General features: G+C 26.8%; 1 protein-coding gene across 4 annotated transcripts in view; it reads left to right on the top strand.

Moving 5' to 3' along the window:
* Nucleotides 1-349: 349 nt before the first annotated feature.
* The window catches only part of LOC129962656 (putative Polycomb group protein ASXL2), a 39,055-nt gene continuing 15,978 nt past the window's right edge, over nt 350-23,426 (top strand). For 2 of the 4 annotated variants that reach the window (XM_056076541.1, XM_056076544.1), the window contains exons 1-11: nt 351-591; nt 7,879-7,961; nt 8,417-8,525; nt 15,427-15,553; nt 15,945-16,192; nt 17,891-18,047; nt 18,376-18,497; nt 19,127-19,160; nt 19,241-19,320; nt 21,202-21,462; nt 22,019-22,050. In XM_056076541.1, coding sequence (XP_055932516.1) covers nt 493-591; nt 7,879-7,961; nt 8,417-8,525; nt 15,427-15,553; nt 15,945-16,192; nt 17,891-18,047; nt 18,376-18,497; nt 19,127-19,160; nt 19,241-19,320; nt 21,202-21,462; nt 22,019-22,050 — 1,352 coding nt within the window. In that variant the 5' untranslated portion in view covers nt 351-492. Of the gene's footprint in view, nt 592-7,878; nt 7,962-8,416; nt 8,526-15,426; nt 15,554-15,944; nt 16,193-17,890; nt 18,048-18,375; nt 18,498-19,126; nt 19,161-19,240; nt 19,321-21,201; nt 21,463-22,018; nt 22,051-23,426 lie in introns of all 4 variants that reach the window. The other 2 variants (XM_056076542.1, XM_056076543.1) reach the window with 2 other exon arrangements.

Consider the following 23,426-nt stretch of genomic DNA (forward strand, 5'->3'; position numbering starts at 1 on the left):
GGTAAGGATAATGTAAGTTTTATATGAAATATCAAAAATACAAAGAATTAAACCTGCAGAAAGTTATCGACCGACGAGAAATACATCTCTAAATCCATTTGAAATATGCTAACATAAAGCTTTTCGAACTTTCGAGATCCTATTTCAACGTTACTATTTATTATTACATCTATTTTTATTGAAAATTATTGAGAAATTTCTTCAGTGAAATACTCTAATCTCTCATTTCACGGATATTCTTGAATGTCCAGTTTCTTTAAATTCATATTGATATAGCTGCCAGTAGTTGCAGATAAAATTATAGAAAATTCTATGATTGAGATCGTATTCAGTTTTCGTATTCAAAACTAGAGGTCACGTGACATTGTTGTCTTATTAGTGTCATGGCGGACGTAATGGCCGACTTGGTGATATTGACGAAGTGCTTACGTTTACTTCGTTATTAACATTATTTTTTAAGTATAAGCGATTGCCAGAATACATGCTTCACTAATGGTTATTAGTGTATCAGGAAAAATGCAATTCGAACTTTCGAAAGAAAGGCAAGTAAGAAAAAAGAAAGTTCGAACTTGGACAGAAGCGGCGAAGCTCGTAAGTACAAATATTGGAAAAAAAAGCTATTACGCTGCTGAGTTCCCATTCAGATTTGTAAAATTCAATTAGTTTGAACGCCTTATTTTCTTGAAATATAGTAATATTAATTTTATAAAATCGAAAAAATTATCATTTTTATGATTTTTATGTGAAAAAAAGATTATTTCTCTAATTTTCAGATCTATATTTGATATTGTCAATATTTTGATTTTTGTTATGATTTGTATTGTAAGATGATATTTGACTTTTCGAAGAATTGAAATAATTTCATAGTGTATTTTTATATTTTCTGTGCTTATAAATTCAAAATTTCAAATATGATATAAAAAACAGTTTATTGATTAAAATTAATACTGCTTATATAGTGGAAAACGAAACTTAGAAATTGTGCATCAGCTTCTGTATATTTAAAGAAGAAAATTATGCGCAGAGGTAAATATTGTTCCGATAAAAAATCAAATATTAAAGAAATTTAGATGTAATATTAAAATTAATGAAATATTTGATGATGATATTTTGTTTTAATAATATTTGTTTTGAACGTAAAAGTGAATTCTGTCAGTTTCAAATTCCTAGTTTCGTTCAAAAAATAATTTTAACTGTTAGGAACATTTTTAAAGCTTTAATACAGTACAGAAAAGAAATTTTGGCTGAGCCAAATATTATTAAGATAATCTTATTTTGTTTTCTCAGCTTTATTAATTATTGATTTTGTGTGAATGTTAATTAACCTTCATTTGTTTTAGTGTATCAAAATTTTAAATTTCAAGTTTAGTGTTTTTTGTTTTATTTGTGAAAATTCATGCTATCAGTCAAAATTTATTTAAATCCCTTAATATACTAGCATAATATTTTATTGAACAAAAATAGACATAACAATTTGATATTTTGCCTTTTAAAAGTATCTGTATTTTTCTGTTAGATTTTTTTGCATGTTAAAAACAGTATACTAATTTGATCCTCAGATAGAAGGGTCAGAAGGCACTTATAGGGATTATTTTATTAAATATATATTTATAATTTAATAAATAATAGAATGAAAAAATACATTTAAAAAAATATATCTATAATAGGAAATTTTTCAAATAAATTTTATTAATTCAAATAAATTGTTACTGCTTGCAATTGAAACTATTTCTAATATATATTTTAAATTGTTTATTTAAAAAAAAATTTTAAGTTTATTAAAAATTTTCATAAATTTTTTTTAGAAATAATTATTTGTTTTTAAGAATTTGCTTTTTTTTCCTGTTTGATTTATGAATATGGAACAACTATGTACTTATAAATGTGCTAGTTATTTAGTTTTAATGTGTGGTTATATCGCAATAATTGGGAGACATTTTTATCGATTTTAATAGGAGATATAAAGTAACACTCTGATGTACCAATATTTTTCACTGAATTGAAATGAATGAATTTTATAATGTCCAAACTTTGCACTTTACTGCTTTATATGAATGATAATTTTAATACTGGATAGATAAATAGATAGAAACAAAACTTTCAAAAGTTCTGTTTTGTAATATTAAGAAGAGATGAAATTTTTATGAAAGTTTTGTTATTTATAGGTTGATACAGAAATAGATTGAGGACACCAGTTATAATTGGTTTTCAACAAAATAGTTTTCTTTTCTTCAAAAATGCTTTAACCTCCTGTTTTTATTTGTTTCAAACTTATTTTATTATGCTATTTTTATGTAATCATCTCTAAAATGATCCAACAGCATTATTTAATCAAATTACAATTGAGTTTTAAATTTGCTTTATCATGTGATTCTGTTTAGGATGACTTAAAAGCACTATATGACTAGCAGACATTTTTTTTCAAACAAATTTCCAGATTTGATATTAGGTTAAGATCATTAAGATCTGAAAGTTAATTAAAATTATGTGAACGACTAGATCATATTATGTTTTCAAGTCTAAATCTGTATTGATAGAGAATTTTTTAAAAATTTAGAATGAATAAAAACATTGATAATTAGTATCTATGCAGTCAGCAGATATCTTATGTGTTTTAATAAGAAGAGAAATAGAACATTAATTCTAATGTATTTTGATGAAAAGAATTGTCTTTCTGTTCTCTGAAGCATGATGATGATCTAGAGTTTCATGTTCTAAATTTAGGTTAATCTTGCAAGTCTTAACCATTTAACCAAAAATTGAAAATTTGTTCAGATTATATGTGTGACTTTTTTTAATGCTGGTGATGATTATATTGGTTCTGTTTCCAAAAAGTATATAAATAAACACAATAACAGATAAATATAAAGTAATTTTATGTTACTTTGTAATCGCAGAGTACATTCAATAAAAACATATAATAGTATTTTGAAATGACAATATAACTACCATAATGCAATAATAAGCTTTTATTGTTGATGTAATATTTCTTTCATTTTTAAAGAAATAGAATTTTTGTAACAAAATAATATTTTTTCCACTTGTAAATCAAATAATGAATTTCACTTTCCACTATAACCCAAATGTTGCATGAATCCACTATAACCCAAGAGTTGCATAAATTATAGATCATAATAGATGTCTCATATTTTTAACATAAATTAATAACTTATAAACCTAAAACTCATTTTTTTTTTTTATTTAAAGGGATAGATATCCTTAATTTCACAATATTTTGTTTTTACAAATAAATTTGAAAATTTTATTATAATATGTTCTATATTGTAGTCTTGTTACATTTTTTTTTTTTCAATTTTGAATAGTTATCAAGTATTGCAAGCAAATTTTGCAATTCCACAGTTAATCATAGCTGTTAGTTTTCTTGCATTGGAAAAACATCATACTTTTTTTTTAAACGTGTAATTATTTAAAAAAATTATTTCAGTTAGGCATGTATTATTTTTTTGGTTATTTTTCATTCACATCAAGTTTGTCAAACATTTCAATGTATGCTGCATGATTTTTAAAAAAGTTTTATATATATTAAATGCAAAAAATTTATAAAAATTAATTTTTGATTATAAAATATTGTAGTTGGGTAAATAAAGTTTCTTTACATTGAACCTTTTGTATTTTAACCAAAATAATAGAAAGCGAATAAAAAAAATTAATTATTAGAAATAAAGTTTTAAAATGTGTTTGCAAGCATGCCCATTTGATTTTAAGATAATATACAGTGCGTAAAAAAAGTATTGACAATTGCATTTAAATGGGCATATTTAAAATAATGTATTCCTAATCGCAAAGTATAAAATAAATATTAGAATGCATTTTGTTCGGAATTTAATTTAAAATTTATATATTTGTACTGTCAGTTTACCTGCTAAGAATAAAAATATACGAAACGAAGGTAAAAAAAAATATTAGATAAGCACTAAGAATCATCGTATTAAAAGCACATGATTTTAGGAAAAAATATTTTCATAAAATAATGATCTGTTGATTAGATGAACTTCTGTGTTCTTTATATACAACGCTGGTTAAAATGTCTACAAAATCGAAAGAGCTGGATTCGAGTATAAAAAACAACATTATCCGTCTTGGAAATGATCGCTTAATATATCGCGAAATTGGAAATCAACTGCAAGTTAGTTTATTCACTGTCAGAAGTATCGTCAAAAAATTTCAAGAAACAGGATCAACAGAGAATAAGGTCAGAACTGGGTGGCCTCTAATGTTTTCCACAAGGGAGAAGCGTGACATTATAAGAGAAGTAAAAAGGAACCCAAAAATAAGTGCAACGAAGTATTTGCCAACAAGTGGCAAATACTTCGCAAAAAATATTTAGTGTCTAGACAATTCGAAATGTTTTATATGAAAGTGACTATTATGGAAGAGCAGCTAGAAAGAAGCCTTTCATTTCTGAAAAAAAAAACAGGAAACTTAGACTGGACTTCGCAAAAGCTAATATTGATTGACCTGACGAATTTTGTAATAAAATAATTTTTGTATGAATTGAAATTCAATATTTTTGGAAGTGATGGAAGACGATATGTATGGAGAAAGCCGCATTTTGAATTTGAAACGCGAAATGTAACAGCTACTGTGAAACATGCTTGGGGGAACATCTTGATATGGGGCTGTATGACAACGAATGGAGTCAGTAATTTGCATTTTATTGAATTTAAAATGATTGCACTTACATGCATCGAAATATTAAAGGTGAGTGCTCAAAAACTTGGGTTGGAAACATCGTTTGTGTTTCAGCAAGACAATGACTCCAAGCACACAGCGTATAAAACACGGGAATGGTTACTCTACAATGCACCTCACCAGTTAAAAACACCACCTCAGTTTCCTGACCTTTACCCAGTCAAAAATTTATGGAAATGCAAAATATCACCCAATGAGAATTTGAAAAGTATACTCATCCAAGAATGGCAAAATATGCCATTATATGTATAGTGCCATTATAGGAAAAATATGTATAGTGATACCACGAAAACGTTGGTTTTGTCAATGAAGAATAGATTACAAGCAATCATAAAGGCAAAAGGTATGCATACAAAGTATTGAATATGACTTGTATTTATCTACACTTTACTGTTTCATTTTTCAACAAACTTATTGTTGTTTTTGTACCATTTTATTTTTGAAAATCTTATTAAAATAAAAGTTTCATTTTGAGTTTTTATCATCTTTATACTTCATTATATTATGCTTAAATTATCAGACATTTTCTGAGTTAAGTAATATGTTTAAATATAAGCAATTGCCAATACTTTTTTTACCCACTGTACATTTTTGGGAGTGTTATTATTTCTGAAAATTTATCATTCTTCACAGACTGAGCCAGTTTTTCTCTCCTTCTCCTTATTCTGTAATTCTTTTTACTGAATATTTTTGTGTATATAAGAATAAATATGCATAAAATGTTAACCTGTAAATGTCCAGTTTGCTTTCTAATAAGTTTTCTCTCCATTTTTTGCATCTCTGTAGTGAGCACGTTGGTTGAGTTCCAAGCAATGTTTTAAATAAAGGAATCTTAAAAAATGAAGATGTTGCTGAATCCTGAAGAAAGCTGCGATTTAAAGATACCTTTTTAACATTTAGTTAATGAAATACTAACACTTCATTTATTTTGTTATTGAAAGCAATTATTTTTGTCAAATTGACAAGTAAAAATTTAACTATGATTCATACATGCTTAGATTGATAGTAAACTAAATAAATTTGAAGTATGAGTAATCTTTATCAGAATTAAAACAATGTTCTTAACCATAATTCTCAGATTGATGCAGAAGTCTGAAAATGGTTAATAATTTAAAATATGAATATGAAATATATAATTCATTCATTCTTTTTTAGCAGAAATAAAAATAATTAAGCTTGTTGTACAGTGGAAAATTTTTGGTGACCAAAAATTGCCAAATTATAAATATATACTCAAGTGCATAAATATAAATCAAATTGCATGTGAAGCCCATGCTACCAATTCTAATTGCCAAACTGGTGAAATTTTTTTCTTGCCACTTTTTGCTCACCATTATAACCAACAAGTACCGAATTAATTGATAAAGGAAATATTAAAACTAAATGAAATTTTAGGAAAATTCTTAAGAACAGAAAAGCAAAATATATGTATTTAAAATTGAAGTTCTGAGGTAATTTATTATGTTACTTCTGATTCTGCCTATCCTGTATAATATTTAATATAATAAGGAAATGGTTAATAAGAATAATTGGAGCAAATTTAGAATGTTCAAATGCTAAAATAATTATAGGGTCAACACATAATTTGGTCAAGAGGCTTTTTAAACTGACATTATGTATATTTCATGTATCAGAAGTAAATGACATAACTTGTCCATCACCTCTTGTTTGCATCATATAAAATAGCTTTATTTTCATTAACACAATAAAATAGGCTTAGTTATAGATATTAAATTTTAAAAAAGACAAAAGTTTTCTTTGGTGAGTTTTTTAGTGAAAATTTTTAACTAAACAGAAATGTGATACTCTTTTCAATTTGTTATAACTTAATTGAAATTGAGAATATTATAAAAATGGAGGAAAAAATTATTTTATCCTACTCTGAAAACTTTTCTTCTTGGTCATTCTTAAATGAATTTTTTTTTTTTTTTTTTTTTTTACGCAGGCTCTGCAAATTCCACCAGTAATTTGCTATCCTTTGATCTTTGCTAATCTAACATCAATCCTTTGCTATCTTTATGTCCTGTCAGCACTTTTATATCTTTATGTCCAATGTGCACTTTATCATTATTAATATTGCTAAGACATTTTAGAGAAATAGTCTTAAATAATTTTATAAGTAATGATTCTTTATAATGATATTAAATCTATAGTCACTGAAGCTGCTAATTAAATTAAAATAATTTTCAACTTTGTTGTTGTTTAGAAAAATCTAGACTGAAAGAATTAATGAAATCCACACTTTTTGCTTTCTCATTCATGGAATCTACAAAATGATGATCATGTATGAATTGTGTGGTTTAAGGACTATAAAAAATTCCAGCTTTTAAGTTTTTCTGTATTTATTCATTGTCTTATGTATGCAGATTGAATGTAAGGTTCCTCAACAGCGTTCTTGAACTGTGTCCTTGACCCTAGCTTTATTATATTCAGCAGTTGCAAAAGGATTCAGTCATATCAAACTAAGGATTCAAAAATGTTATTTCTTTCCCCTGTAACTATATTTTCTCACATAAGCTTCTTGTTTCTCATTTACTGGTATTATTTTTTTAGCTATTACATAGACTCAAGGAGTAAGGATATTTTGCGTGACTTTCTTGTCATTTACTAGATAGAAAATTGACCATTTTAAGTTCAGGCAATTTAGTTACTGATGTATATGAAATTTAATCTCTTACAGGAACAAAGTTATGATATATTCTTCTTTCATTTATCATATGGCGTTTTCTGTAAGGATAGATGCTTACTCCCTTTCATTTCATTTTTCCCATTCTGCGATTTATTTGTTTCAAGACTTGTTTCTTGAAATATTTCATAATTAAGCTAATTTGAATCTCAGTCTAGCTTATTGAAGGAAAACTATTTCTGTTTTAAAACCAGCACACCAAATATAGCCAAAGTCAATAAATATTCCTGCCACCAAACAAAAAATATTTTTGGGTGAAGGGGCTGTATTATTAAGCACAAAATACAAGCTGAATTTTCATTAAATTTTTTGCCTCCCCCCCACCCATGTTATGGGTGAGCTTTAAAGTTGAATGTTTCCAAATGGGAATTGATTTGCTTTTCATGCGGATATTCATTTGGTGAAATTATGACATTTCTCTTTGATTTTATCAGATGTATAATGAAGCATTATTTAAGTGTCATTGTCTTTACTTCCAGGCACTGGAACTCTACCCTAAAACTCCAATGGGTCATAAAGATATATTTAATATTATCCGGGCGAAGGGATTAAAAGACGTTAGGTATGTTATTTTTTTTTTTTTTTTAATTCTAATGTTTGATTATGTATTTTGCTACATATTCATTCATTAATCGAAATTAATTTTTCTTGAAATTGCAAAAGGGAATCCATTTTTATTTTTAGATTATCATTTTATTAGCAAAAGAACTTTTTTAAGGAATAACATTCTCTCCAATATTCTGCAAAAGAAAAATATGTATTTGACTGAGGCATAAAAGACATTATTGCTGTTATCTTGTGTATTTAGAATTTGACAAAAGTGTAATGTTCAGTAAATATTATAGTGATAACATTTTAGGACACGTTTTTTGTTATGGGAAAAAAGATGTGTACAGATATTTCTACTTAAATAAATAAATGTTTAAAATTTAATATTATCTTGGGTATTGCTTGAGAATACGTTTAATACGTTTTAGAATTTGCTGTATTTAAAACTTATTTTATCTGCTTTTTTAGTGGGCCAGCATCCTTGGCATGTTTGAATGCAATGCTTCATGTCCATTCTAGAGGTCCAGAAGCCATGTTTTATAGGGTTGATGGCTGTACTAGTGTCTTTGGATTGGCAGTGAGTATAGAATTTTAGTTTCATATAATATTTTGCATATGGAATTGATATACAATGTCAATTTTATTTTGAAATTTTTGTATTTAGCATTTTTTTTTGTTGTTACTGAACAAAAAATAAATAAATAAATAAAAAATACTACAATTACTTACATTAAAAATTTTGTTACTAAACAAAAACAAGGTTAAATACTTAACCTTGCTGTTCTGTTCGGTCTATATGACTCGAAATAAAATTTATACCTATGTAAAAATATATAGTACAGAGATATTTTTATGAAACTTTTTGACATCTTTAGTAAATAATATATATATGTACTCCTAGAGGGATTTAGGATTATTCATATTTCGAAGGAATATTTTTCAAATTATACCTAATGTATCGTTTGGGTCAATATAACCCAATGCAAAAAAAAAAAAAAAAAACATTTATTTTTACTCATACATGTACACTTTTGTTTGGAATAATTCAAAAGAGGAGAATAACAATAGTTTATGTAATTTATCCGTTTTTGAAATCTGTTTCGTTGACGTATGTATTTGGTCACGTGACAAGAGAGTGTGTGCAAGGTCCAAAAGTTGATACAGTTAGCATGGGGCCAATCTCTTTGCTCTTATTGCAATGTTTCTTTTTTCTGCTGTATTTCACTATCTCATACGTTGTAAAAGAGTTGTGCCTGCGAATGTGAGAGAAAAAAATGACTAATCATAGAAATTTTAATCGCGCTGATATAGCTAAACTAATAGAAGTTTCTGACAGCGCAGAAGAAGTATTGGAGTATGAAAATCATACAAGTGATGAAATTGAGAGTAAAAGTTCTGACAACGATTTTGATACTGCTATTCAACAAATGAACTATAAAGGGAGTATTCAATCCAAGTTGAAATTTGATCTGCTGCCACTTTCTTCTCAATCAACCACTGCTATTATTATAAAGAGTACTCCAGGGGTCACAGGATATTCAATGGCAAGGATATCAGACATAAAAAGTGCATTTGAGGTAGTATTCAATTCTACAATTGAAATTGAAATCATAAATATGATTAATATTGAAAGAGAAAGGATTTATGGAAAAAAGTGGAAAAATATTGAAAGTAAAACTTTTTAAGCATATATTGGATTATTATTGTTAGCTGGTGTTTATAAATCATATGGAGAATCAACAAAAAGCTTATGGGATAAAGAAACTGGCAGAAATATATTTTGTGTGACAATGTCCCTCAAAACATTTTGCACCATATCGAGAGTTATTTGTTTTGATAATAAGTCCATTCGTCAAGAAAAAAGAAATTTCGATAAATTAGCTGCATTGCGAAATATCTGGGAAAAGTGGATAGAAATTCTACCAAAATTATACAATCCGAATGAAAATATTACTGTAGATGAACAATTAGTAGGATTTTGTGGCCTATGTCCTTTCAAACAATATAAAGTAAGCCTCTAAATATGGGACCAAAGAATAGAATTTATGTGACAATAAAACTTCATATGTACTGAAAACACAAATTTACACTGGAAAAGAACAAGAGTCAAAGGCAGAGAAAAATTAAGGAATGCAAGTAACATGAGAGTGATCATATGGGTGTTCGGGGTGCAATATTACATGTGATAATTTTTTCACATGTTACAACATAGGACAACTTCTTCTAAAACGAAAAATGACTATGCTTGGCACCATCAGAAAAAGTAAATCAGAACCTCCTGAAGAAAGGCCAAACAAAGAAGTTCACAGCTCATTATTTTATGTTACAGAAGACATAGCAGTTGTAAACTACATCTCAAAAAAGAATGTTATTCTTATGAGCCCTTTGCATCATGACAAAGAAATTAGTAGCTCTGACAAAAACCATTAATGATCTTAGATTGTAATTCAACAAAAGGGGCTGTGAATAATCTTGATCAACTTTTAAATGCATACACTTGTAAAAGATAAACAAATCGCTGGTCCATGATAGTATTCTATAACATGCTTGAAATTTCCGCATAGAATGCATTTGTTCTATGGACTTTAATACGAAGTGAATGGAATGAAAACTAATTGACTAAATGACTGTTATTTTTGGAAGAACTGGGAAAAATCACTCATTTTTCCAAACATTGTAGCAAGGTCACACCTACCAAGAAGTGAGGACTGAATAAAAATAGTGAAATGAATACAGAGAAAAAGGAAAAACATATTATCGGAATTTGCAAAGAATACTTCATTGTGTGTCGAATGTGCAAGGTGAAAGCTCTGTCTGTCAAACAATGACTGCAAAACTAATATGTTATGCTGCAATTGTACGAATCACATTTGCAAATCTCATGTAAAATATTGTTGTTCAAATTGTAAATAAAAGTAAGTTTCAGTTTCGAATATCTTTCTGTTATTATTATAAGTTTCAATATCAAATATATTTTTGTTATTTTTATAGCTGCTTTATATTATTAGATCTATTGTTAAACTTATATTACTATTGTTTAAAACATTTCTTAAATGACACCTTTCAATTATACTGCAAGAAAGGTTAGTTTTCTGAGTAGGATCATATTGACCTGAATGCTACATACATGAAGTAAATATGAACAGAACAGCAGGGTTAATGTTTATGACAAAATTACAAAGTTTTCATTGTAAAACTAATATAATTTTCCAAAATATGGTTTTTGTTGTGTATAATTCTTCCCCCCCCCCAGTTTGTAGAATTTAGAGTTTTTTATGTAATTTTTCAAATTGATTACTTTTTTCAAAAATTCTCTTATATTCAGGGTGAGCAAATTTTATTATAAATAATCAAAACTTCCAACTTTAAATTTTGCAAAAGATGTCATAAATTATAAAAAGAAAGATTAAATATTTACTTATTTGAATATTTCTCTTAGTCCAATAATTTTAGTATTTTCCTTTGGAAAAATTTTGAGCCGACCTCCCCCCCCCCTCCCATAGAGACATTATTTGTTATTTTAAATGCTATCTCAAAAGTTTCCAATATTCTGCTAAAAACTACATCCTTTGGAGAGGGGAAGGGAGTTGAGAAAATTGTATCTTGATAATCGGGACATAGATTAGTGACCAGGAATTTTAAATCAGGGAAGAAAAAATTTTAATTTTATTGCTTTAAACTATTTCTGTTTAGGTTTAGGTATTATTTCCCCTAAATTTTCTTCCTACCAAGAGGTGAATATTAGTTACTAAGTAAAAAAAAAAAAAAAAAAAATGGAAATTTCATTTTCGGTCCTGAAACTAGAGAACAAAAAGAGTTGTAGATAAGAAAAATCTATGATAAAATGGGAACCAACTTTATATGTAATTTGCTATAAAACTGTAAGTATTCTTTTTTTTAAAAAAATTCAAATTAAATTTTCCATTTTCCTAATTTTTTTTTGAAAGACAGTTTTAATGCAATCAAATAAGTTGGCTTAATAAAGAGTTCACTATGTGAAAATATTTTCTTTTATATTCATATGTACAGGTGTCCCAAAAAAGTGGACCAAGCTTTTATTTTCCTAAATATTGCACCTAAGCTGATACTTTCAGTTACAAAATTTCAATAAATAAGGTGGGCAATTAATTGTATAGAAACATTTTGGTTTCGACCGGGGTTAATATTAAAATGCTAAAGAATTAAATTTTTATGTGTTCTCCTTAGTGTAAAGATACCAGTTAGTGCAATGTTTCTTTTATGTTCATCAATGCTTGCACTAAGTTACTTATTTTTACATATGAAATTTACAGAACTATACTATTTATTATTAGAATGCTATTATTAGAAATGAAAATTCTTTCAATGCAGGAAAAAAAAATGTCGTATACAAATGTTTTTTAGTACATCATCCAGTCATCATGATTTCAAATTAATTTGCTAATCTTACATAATATTCTTTTTTGATTTTATATAGAAAGGAAGAGAAACTTGAAAAATTGAATATTTAAGATATCTTGGGGAAGTATTGGTATGCTTAACAATAAAATAAAACTCTTTGCTGACACTTGTGTGCCTTCTAAAAGAATGACATAATTTGGTAGCAGCAAAGGTTTGAGTATGTTGTTTATCCTTTTCATGATCACAAAGACGGTATAGTTGTAGAAGGATACAAACATAATTTTCCAAATTTTCTATATTTTTCTATAAAGTGTGTTTACAGAATGGTTTAGTGATAACAGTCAGAATCTATATTTTTTTCAAGGAGGAATAGGGAACATGATACAGAAAAAGATATTTTAACTTATTTTTTAAGTTACTCTGATGCAAATATATGAACTGAAATCAAGAACTCAACATTCCAGAATCGACATTGAAAAAAATATTTTAATGTAGTTAAATAGCATCCATTTAGTATTTGAGGAATCTATAAACTGCTATAACAGGACATGTTCGAATTCTAGAATTTTATTAATTAGTTTATGTCCTATTTAATTCATCATACCTTATAATCATTAGGTCCATGCTAAAAAGTGTCCATCTAGCTTCCAAGTAGAATTTGAATTATCCAGTAACAAACAAACAACATTTTTTTAAAAAAAATAGCTTATAGAAAATAGGAAAAATATTGTAAGAAATGTATACATTGCATTTTGCATTTCTTAAGTATTATATGTCATTATCTCCATTTAGGAATTTGGATTATTTTCTTATATTTGGCATAAACTCTACTGGTTATCACACACCAAAGATAGGTATTGGATTTCAATCAAATTGTACCATAAAAATCTTTTTTAGTCCTTGAATGTCCTGATTATTGTTAACTTTGATTGACATTCATGTCTGTCAATTCTTAACTGCTTTTTTTTTTTTTTTTTTTTTTTTTTTTTTTTTTAGGATCAGCTCTTTTATTTTTGTACCATGATTTGAGACATATGACTTGTTAAGTTCTAAAATTGTTAGAATAAGAATTGTTGTTAAAATTAAGGTTTAAGTTCTGAATCAAGCAATGATGATAGAAATTTAAAGTGGCTGCATTTTAAAATACTGCTGCTTTATCATGCAATATAATTGGATGTATAAAGATGTAGACTGAAAAGTAGGCAAGTGCAAAGAATACTAAACAGAACAGTATAAGGATTTGAAATAATGTAAGATATATATCTATCAACATTTGGAATCTAAAAATATTTTGCTGAGGAAACAATTAGCAACCATCAATCCCATGAAGCAGTTGAATACCGAAGCCAGCTGGTTCAATTTTTCTCTATATAAAATGATTATGTGGATGCAAAATCAGTTTGAATTTGTTAATCATGATTTGGCATCAACTCGCATGGACAAGTTTTATTTTTTCTTTCTTTCACCTTGGGATAATGCAAAAATATCAGTGTAATTGATAATAAATCAAAATCATCAAAGATGAGACTTTATTGCAAAAGAAAGCGATGAATCATTCATATAAAAATCCAGTTGGAATAGATAAAATAGAGATGTACTGCTTAACCTGTTTTTTAAATAGGAACTGCATAAAAGAAACTGCACAAAAAAATATTCCAAAACTTCATAAATAGCTGTTACAAATAATTTTTTACTATATATTAAAAAAAAAAAAAAGAATTTAAGAAATCTCGCAAAATGTTTTTTAAAATTAAAGAAAAGGGAAGGAGGGGGGGAGGCACATAAAAAAAAGTCACATTTCGAAAATCTGGTGAAAGTTTTTATAATAATAAGAAATGTTTTCCAAATAAAATCATTAAATTTCACATGGAAATATCTTTTTTTTAAATTTAATTTCTCATCTTAAACACAGAGAAATTTTCAAAATGTTTATAATTCAATACTATTGATCGTAATCCAAAATGTGCATCATCTTGTGATGGACTGGTTCAAAATCACTCTCATTACTTGAAGATATTAAAGTTGATTTATTTTTTCAATGTATTATTTTGGAATATTGAAATTATATGATACATATATACATTATATATCATACACTTTGTATTAGTGACTGGATGTATTCTAATAGAAAACATTGCAACATGTTACAGTGTCATCACTGTTGGAATTCATATACTGCATAAAAAAAGGACTGTACAAAAACAAGTTTGACTGCATAATCAATTTATGGATCGAAATTTCTGAATTACTGGAACATTGCCAATTTTTTCAAGCTAAAGTGAGTTAGAATCATGTAGGGATCTGAAAAGAATTAAAATTGTTTCTTATTAGGGGTTGAGGAACAGAGTGAGTTGTGCACCACCACTACCTATAATAAGTAAAGTACATATACTCACACATACATAAAGGCAAATCATTAGAAATCTACTTATGCCACATAACATATTGCAAAATATGTTTTAATAGAACTCATTTTTTGTTGTTATTCTAGTTCCTATTTTGCAAGATTTATTAAGTTGCAATTTAGAAAAAAATTCTTACTTAAGACAATAATAGCAAGTTATGCTTTTTTTATTCCTCACCATCAAAAACTAGAAATTTATTTTTCAAAAGTTGGACTACTACTATTGCTCAAAAAAGCTTCAAACATTTATTGATTTTTTTTTTGGTGAAAGTGATTTTTTTTATTATATAAATTATAGAATTCAACTACATTTGGTATCACTATTTTTAAAATTGTGTTTCTTTAATTCTTAAAAGTTATTTATGGTGATAATTATAACCATAATCAGTTTACTTACTTTAAAACATGCATATCTAATATACTTTGAATATATATTTATCTTTCATGCCTTTTTAGAAAATTGCCTGTTTACTTTCACAAATGAATAAATTTTCTGAAGAGTTTAAAATGTTTTCTGAATCTTTAATTTCTGAAATTTCTGGTTCATTTGATTTACTTTTTAAAATCATGTCAAGCGAATGCTGAATTGAAACTTTTTGAAAGCTGAGAAAAATAGTTTTTTTTAAAAAAATTATTATTTTTTAAAATTTATTTTCGAGTTAGATTTTACTTATTTGCATAAAAACTTTTGCAGAGTAATATTCCTGAAGGGGGTATAAAAATGGAAGTTGATGAAGATGAAAGTGGACAAGATTTTGATCCTGGTGATTCAGATCAAGATTCAGGGGCCTCTTTATCACCTGGAAGGAAAAAAGATCGAGGTAGCTGTATCGTTTTTTTTTTTTTTTTTTGCTGTACAATTTGTTACATCCAGTCATCTTTCCTTTTTTTTTTTTCTTCTTTTTTTTTTTTTCTTCTGGCTTTTATAATTTTTAATTTCACGATGAGCAATCTAATTAAATAGCAACAAAAAACAACTTAAAAACATCTCCTACGTTTGGAAAAAAGCTTCACATGTGGATTTCTTTAAATTAATGAAATGAATATGGAATAATTATTTGGAAAAGATTATTATGAAATAAAAGTAAGAATCAAATTTTCTAAGTAAAATTTTAAATAAATTGTGTATTGTTATTTATTGTATTGCCTCTATATATGACTTTATTATATTATTGAAATAAAAATGTTCTGATTAAGTACTTTTATTTTCAGTTCTTTATGTACGACTACCTCCTGGTTATAAGAATTTAACTGCTCTGAACAATAATTCTATATGCAATCATCAAACAGATGAATCTCTCCTTCATAAAGCTGACCAGCTTACAGTCAAACCTCTTACTTACAAAAATGAATATTATACACGAGTGAGAAGAATAAATGGTGAAAATTTAGAAGATCCTAAGAAAGAAAAGTGCAATCAATCCTCAGTTGCAAATCTACCCGTTTCCTCACCTTCAAAGGTATCATAAATCATTCATACTAACAAAAATTTTTTTTTAAAAAAAAAAAGATTATATAGATTAATATTTGTAATTTTATGCAATTTTCAAAGATTTTTGTGCATGTGTTTAATTTTTTATATTTATTTTAATAAAAAACATCTCCTAAACTAATGTACCTAATTTTGGTCCATGCAACTTTAATTGTTTTATTTGTCAAGAATTTTGAAGGGGATCTATGCAAGTTTTGGAAAATTTGATTTTAGATAGTTATTCATTCTAGTGTGGGGAAAAAAAGTCATTATACCGTGGAAAAATTACTAATAGAAGATAAATGTAAAAATGCAGTTTTTTTCCCCCCACTCTTGCATGGGCTTAAAAGTCATAAAATGCAGCTAAAAATCAATTGCTTTTTGACAGTGCTTAATATTTTATTTTACTTGTTATAGCAATAGCTATTAATTACTCAGTGTATTAAGAGTAATAAAAATTGTTCCTTCATTTCTAATTACATATTTCTGCCAAAGTTATATATAATATGCAGTCTTTAGCCCTAATCATTGCCATCATAATTTTTACATTAAATTGCAATCAACATACCTTCATAGTCTTCGCTTATTTCGATATTAAAAAAATATCAACTTCATTTATTTTATTTACATTTACTCATTGACTGAAGAAAGCTCAGTTTTGGAACTGTATTAGAATGGCAGTTATAAGGAAAGGACTAATAGCAACAATATAGAAAGTAATAAATGTCAAGAATCCTTAATTTTTCTTCAGAGCACCCTTATGTACAATCGTCAAGTTTCTGAATTAGCAATAACAGTATTAACTAATTAGAACTGTTTTTATTTTTCTCCTTTCTGGAAGAATTTGATGTACAGATAGTGCATTTTTTAAAGATTAATTTCCAATTAAAACTTGAATTTCTAATTATTTAATAAACTTTTTATTAAAATGTAACCAAATGAATGTGGAAAATTTGGACCTAATTTTCCACATTAAGGAATTTTTTTTCCTGATAATTTGATTTTCATTCTGATGACACATTTTATTCTTGGTGTATTTAATAATTGGTAATATAATTCATATTAGATGTAATATGCAATATATTGCTTATTAAAGCCGTTGTTTTAATCTTTAAAATAGATAAAGATGCTTTGATTTTTTTTTTCTTTGATAGTCACACTAAGATTAGGTGGCAGGAGTATATTTTGAATGTATTATTAAAGACGGGAAACAGAAGACCGCACCCCTCCCCCCTTTTTTTACTTAACTGAATGGGATTAACTGATGGATTTATGTTGTTGATTTGGATGCTTTTCCAACTTAAAGAAAATTGTTAATAGACAAGGATTTACTTACTACTTTAATGGTACATAACTGGGCATTGAAATGTCAAATACTGGTTATTTTATTTTTGATCTTTAATCTAGCTTATATATCATCAAAAACATTTAATCTTAGGGGCTATGCTGCATGCATATACATATAATTTTTTTTTTAATTTAACATTTTTTTAAGTGGAAAAATTAATAAAATCTTGACTGAAATTCAAATGAATCATTTCATTTTTTTCCCTGCCTGCTTTCAAATTGATGTAGATACCAAAATAATTTATTTATTTATTATGCATATTTTCATTTCTATATAAATCCAGCTATCCAATGGGCGTTACTGCATCTTAATGCAATTTTTTTATAAACTTAAATTTAGGTTTCACAAAGTCATAGTCAAAGGGCAATAAAGCATGCACTAAGACAACAGCAGAAGAGGAGACGAAGAAATACAGCCATCGCTGCTAGTGGCAATGCACCTCCTCCTATTCCTCGCATCATCATGAAGTCCTTGCCACCTGCTCCTGCAGGAGCTGGTAAATTTCTAATTAGATATTTTAGTTGAGCAAAATATATTTAAAAAAAAATAATTATATTTTAAATAATTTTAATATTTCACTCTAAATTCTAATCATTTTTGATTAAATATGAGAAACTGTTTTGTTATGCATTATTAAATGAAATGAATAGAAAACTATTGAATACTGCTTTTGAAATATTTTAAATAATTTTAATATTTTATTCTAAATTCTAATCATTAATTATATATGAGAAACTCTTTTGTTATGCAATTTTAAATGAAATGAATAGAAAACTATTGAATACTGCTTTTGAAATTTTCTGAGAGTGAAATGTACTTGCAAGGTTGTGTCCCAGAAGAGAGGTGGCGCTGTTCATTAGAGAAAACTTCACTTCGAGAAAGTACTAGACATAAACCTCAAACAATGCGAGAACTTCTTGCTTCTATACCTGGTCTGAGTTTCAAGGTAAATAAATATATGGATTAAAAATAATAATTATTTTGTTATATATCTTAAGTTGGTTTTGGCACCTTATTCGTTTGGAATAATTAATCATCAGTCCTCCAAATTTCTGTCCGAATAATTTGATTTTGACAAATTTTTTAGTTATTCACAAAGTATGTGAATATTTATATTTCTTTCTACAGTAATTATAAAAAAAAAAAAAATCTTTTATTTTTTTCACATTTGCTACGGATTTCTTTTTTAGATAGTTTTATAGTTTGCCTTTCCTTACATGAGCATTTCAGTTTTCTTATGTAATATTTTTTTGAGAATTTGAAACTTTTTATAATTGATAATTAAAAGTTCAATAGTAAATTATTAACCATTCATAAAATTTTCATGCTCTTTGTGCATCTTACTAATAATCAATATCTAGATTAATAATTTATACTCTGTGAACTTTAAATATTCCTAAGATAATTGAATAAAGAATAATTTGTATCAATTTTAATGCTTCTTATTTAAAATTATCATTTTGGATTCATGATATTTTTATAGATTCTTTTAATTTATTTACATTACAATGAGTTATTTTATTTTATTAAATCTTATTGATAATAGTATTAATTGAACAATCTTTCCTATTTTAGCCAAGGAAAAGATCTAACAGGAAACTTAGCACAGGTAAGAATTATAGTGATATTGATAACTTGTAATTATCAAAAGCAGAATTTTTTATTGATATTTCATTGTCTTTTTAATAGCTGCTCAGATTGCTCAAACTAAAAAAGGATGTATTAATATTGAAACGCCTGATTCCATATTAGTGAATACCAATTTAAGGGTAAATATTAATATTTATTTTTTAATAATCACATATTAAATAAAATTTTGTGATTTAAAAAAAATTTTATTTAGTGCATTATTAAGTTTCTGTTGCATGTCTCACTTATTTTTTTCACCTAACTTAAATGTCAATTGAAAGAAATAATTTTTATCTCACTTACTCTTAATTTGTTGTACAATTTTTAAATAGAGAATTGAAATTTTACATTTAAAATAGATTACTTGTCAGTGTGCATTATTTGCTGCACATTTTGTTAAAGATTTTGATAGGAGTAATAGGAATGAGAGAGTAATTGTTATAATTTTAAATTTATGTTCGTATTTTGCACATATTTGGAAATTTTTACCTTTTGGTATGGTAATTAATTTCTGAAACACTATAATTAAAAATTATACTTCTTCTGAAACTGAATGTAAAATTTATTGAAAGTTACTTTCTTTTATTTTTTTACATTTACGCTCTTTTATAAAATAAGTTGTGTTATGCTTTTGAATTTAACCTTAGCAGTACCAGGCCATTGCAATAAATTCTAGGCACAATGATGTAGCCTTGATGATGTCATTTAACTATTTGGAATATTATCTTAAGTTATTTTTCTATAAAGCCTAAGAGTTTATTATTATTTTGTAATGAAATTCCTAAAACATTTAAATTTTACTTCACTGTGTTAAAAAAATTAAAAATACTGTTTTTTTTATATTAATGCAAGCATAAATTTAAAATTTACACAAACTTCAGCAAAGGATATCAATCTTGAGTTGATTATCCTTGTGAATTGGATTTCAATTCTGACTTTTTCATATAAGTATCAACAGAAGATCTTTTTTGCTAACTATAGATTGTAATTTTATCACCCCCCTCTCCTGCCACTTTTTTCCCCCAAAGTATCTCTTGAAGATTATCAGCATATGCTGCACAATGACAATGGACATCATCATCCATGAACATGAAACAATTTCCAATAGGACTCTGAAAATCATGTATATGTGGCAATATAACATTTAGGAAATAATATGGGATATCATAGTTCTCTTTTCCTTGTTGTAAAATTGTATACATTTATTTTGCTTTATACCTGCCGAGACCATTGGTGCTCTAATGTCCAGCTTATAAAATGATGGCAAAAGAATTGTCAGTTCCAGATTTCTGCTTTGAATTCTATCATAAACAAGATCTTGCTCTCAGTCATGCTTAATACAAAATAACCACTGCTTAAAAGTTCCCTTGACATGTTCTTTTCAATACTTGCATTTCTTCCTTTTGTCAAAAATATTGAAATTGATTGGTTTATAGACAATCAAATCAAAATAGTTACATTTCTGAACACCTAATAATTGTTCCATTTTTGTAAAATTCTGTTCGTATCTATCTTCTAACATTTTTGACTTTTAGTAAATCATTACTAACACCTCTGATGGAATGGCTTTCTAATTTTTCTATTATTCTTCCATGGGTAAGATTATCTACATGTATTCTTTGATTTCTTTGATTCATAGCATTTGCTACACCAAGAAGAAACAAATCATTTCAAAATGGATGCACAATCCCCCCCCCCTGCTGTACTCAGCTTAACCATTTATCCTGTTGTGCGATTTATATGCTTGTCATGTTAAAAAAAAATCTTCTTATATTCTCCAACCAAGCAGTAATGTCTCTTATTCCTATTCAACAGCAATTCCTATTCCTATTCAATTATTTATTAATTTTGTATATAGAAATTGGAATTTTGATTTTATCTTATCAACACATGGACTCGAGTGTATTTTATGATAGTGGATATTCTACTAAAAACTGTATTTGTGTGTGTATGTTTCAGAAATAAAGCATTATATTTTTGTCTATATTTTAAAAAGCTCAATAATATTTTTTAAATTCCAGGCACTTTTAAATAAACATACATTTGCATCGTTACCTCCTGTGTATCAATATCGATTGGTTCAATTATTACCTCACGCTGACAGAATAATAGGATCTGATTATTCTGTCAGACTTACTGCAACTGCTTTGAGCAATGAATTTTTTGCTAGAGCATGTCAGGAATGGAAGCGGCGTCTTCAAGAAGGAGAATTTACTCCAGAAAACCAGATGAAATTAAAAGGTGAAGCTGAGCGTGATCACAGCAAGCTTGATCCTTGGAAGGTAGGACTGCATTTGATATCTTCTTTGGAAATTGATTATGTGTTAATAATAGATTTATGGATATTTTCATATATCTATCTTAACAAACACCCACCACATTGACAGGTGCCCAGAATCATGTAACTTCTTTAAAAAAACGATATATTTAATTAAAAAGCAATTACAGTCATAGCAGTTTTAATACAAGATGAATAAATGTTTATTTAATATTTAAACATTATATTGTTATAAAGCTGTTAAAGTTGTTTGTTAATTGTTGTTTTTATTTTGAAATTTATTGTGTCAAAACATTTATCTGAGAAATTTTAGATAAAAGCAAAAAATAAATTAGTTATTAACTTATAATTGTTATGAGTAGACTATAAAGAATATTACTTGAGAAACCTTGAAATTATGTGCTACATCTTGAAAATTTTGTTTTGCTAAAAACTACTTTTAAATTTTTATTAGGAGGGGTTTTTTTGCAACTTTTAAAAGTATATTTATATGTTTAAAATAATAGCAATAATTTATCATTAATATAAAGTGTTAATTTTTTTTGTTTGTTTGTTTTCAGATTCACAATTTTGAGCCTGTATGGGGTTATAAGTAAGTTGGTTTATAATAACTCTGTAGTTAATGATGCTTTTTTATTGATAAGGATGAATATAATTGATTTAGTTTTGTAGCAATACTTATTTTTCATATGAGCTAATTTTGTAGACAGAACTATCTTTCCTCTAAATTTATACTTTAACACATATATGCGATGAAAAAGTTGTTTTTTAGGTTCTTTTCAAAAATCCAAGGTAAGGCGTGGCTCTTAGATCAATTGACATTTCCCTATTTGTCAATTGTCATTATGAATATCCAAAACATAACAATACTTCTTGATCCATGGTGTCCTTTGGATGCAACATTGGCGTTATGTGAATGTAAGTCGGTTGACCATGGGTTACTCTTGACCCTTCGTGCAGATAAGTTTATTTACATTTGTATCATTCTTGATGTTTCTTACCGAGAATCAAAATTAAAAAGGGATTTGAGCTGTAATCAGCTCTTTAAAATTTTGTAAAAATGCATGAATCATGAAAACTCCTTAGTTGTATTTTTCAAATGTTCTTAAGTAGGTCTTTCTTAATTTTAGAATTTAGGAATAAATAAGAGGAATAAATATAATAATATTCAGACATTCTGAAAATTCAATTTGTTAAAATATTTTAAATCTGTTGATAGGTTAAGCTGAAGTAATTATTTTCTAAATGGTCTTGAATTTAAATGTTTGCTTTCTCTTAAATTTTAGATTCTGTTTACACATGCTTAGAAAAAAAAGTTTGAAGTTAAGTTGTTCTTTTTTAAAAAAGCAATCTAATATCTTTTTCTGAACTTTTGTTTCAATTTTCAGGGGTTTTCTTTAAAGTTATGACTGGTAGACAAATACATAAAATGTAACTCAAAAAAAGGAAAAAATGGCTATATGGCACTTTGTTGGAAGATGAAACCAAAAATTTTCTCTGTATCCAGAGTATGGCAATAATAACAGCCTTTTATTTAATGTAAATTAATATTAAAAGTTATTATACCTTTTTTTACCTTATGAGTTTGAGAAAATATTATTTATAAGAAGTAACTGCAATTGTTTAAAGTAAGCTGTTACCACGAGTTTTAAAAAATGTAGTTGATATTTATTTTTACTCTACAGTCAACCTAAAAATGTGTAAACAGCTTCTGAAAAAATTTTCTTTTTGAATACTTTATAAAACATTTTGAATTTTCTGTATAATAACCATTATTTATCCTCTTTATTAAAGCTGTCACATCTATTTTTTAACACTTGCTTTTTCATTTATTATCTTAATTATTTTGAATAAAATATTTACTAGTTATCCTATCGTAATATTTAAAATAGTTTTCTAGACTTTCCAGCTCTTTTATGAACCATAGTCCTCCACCTTTTTTTCTTTTGATAATGACAGATGTAATAA

This window comes from Argiope bruennichi, chromosome 3 (genome assembly GCF_947563725.1).
Source record: "Argiope bruennichi chromosome 3, qqArgBrue1.1, whole genome shotgun sequence".
NCBI classification, from domain to species: Eukaryota; Metazoa; Arthropoda; class Arachnida; order Araneae; family Araneidae; genus Argiope; species Argiope bruennichi.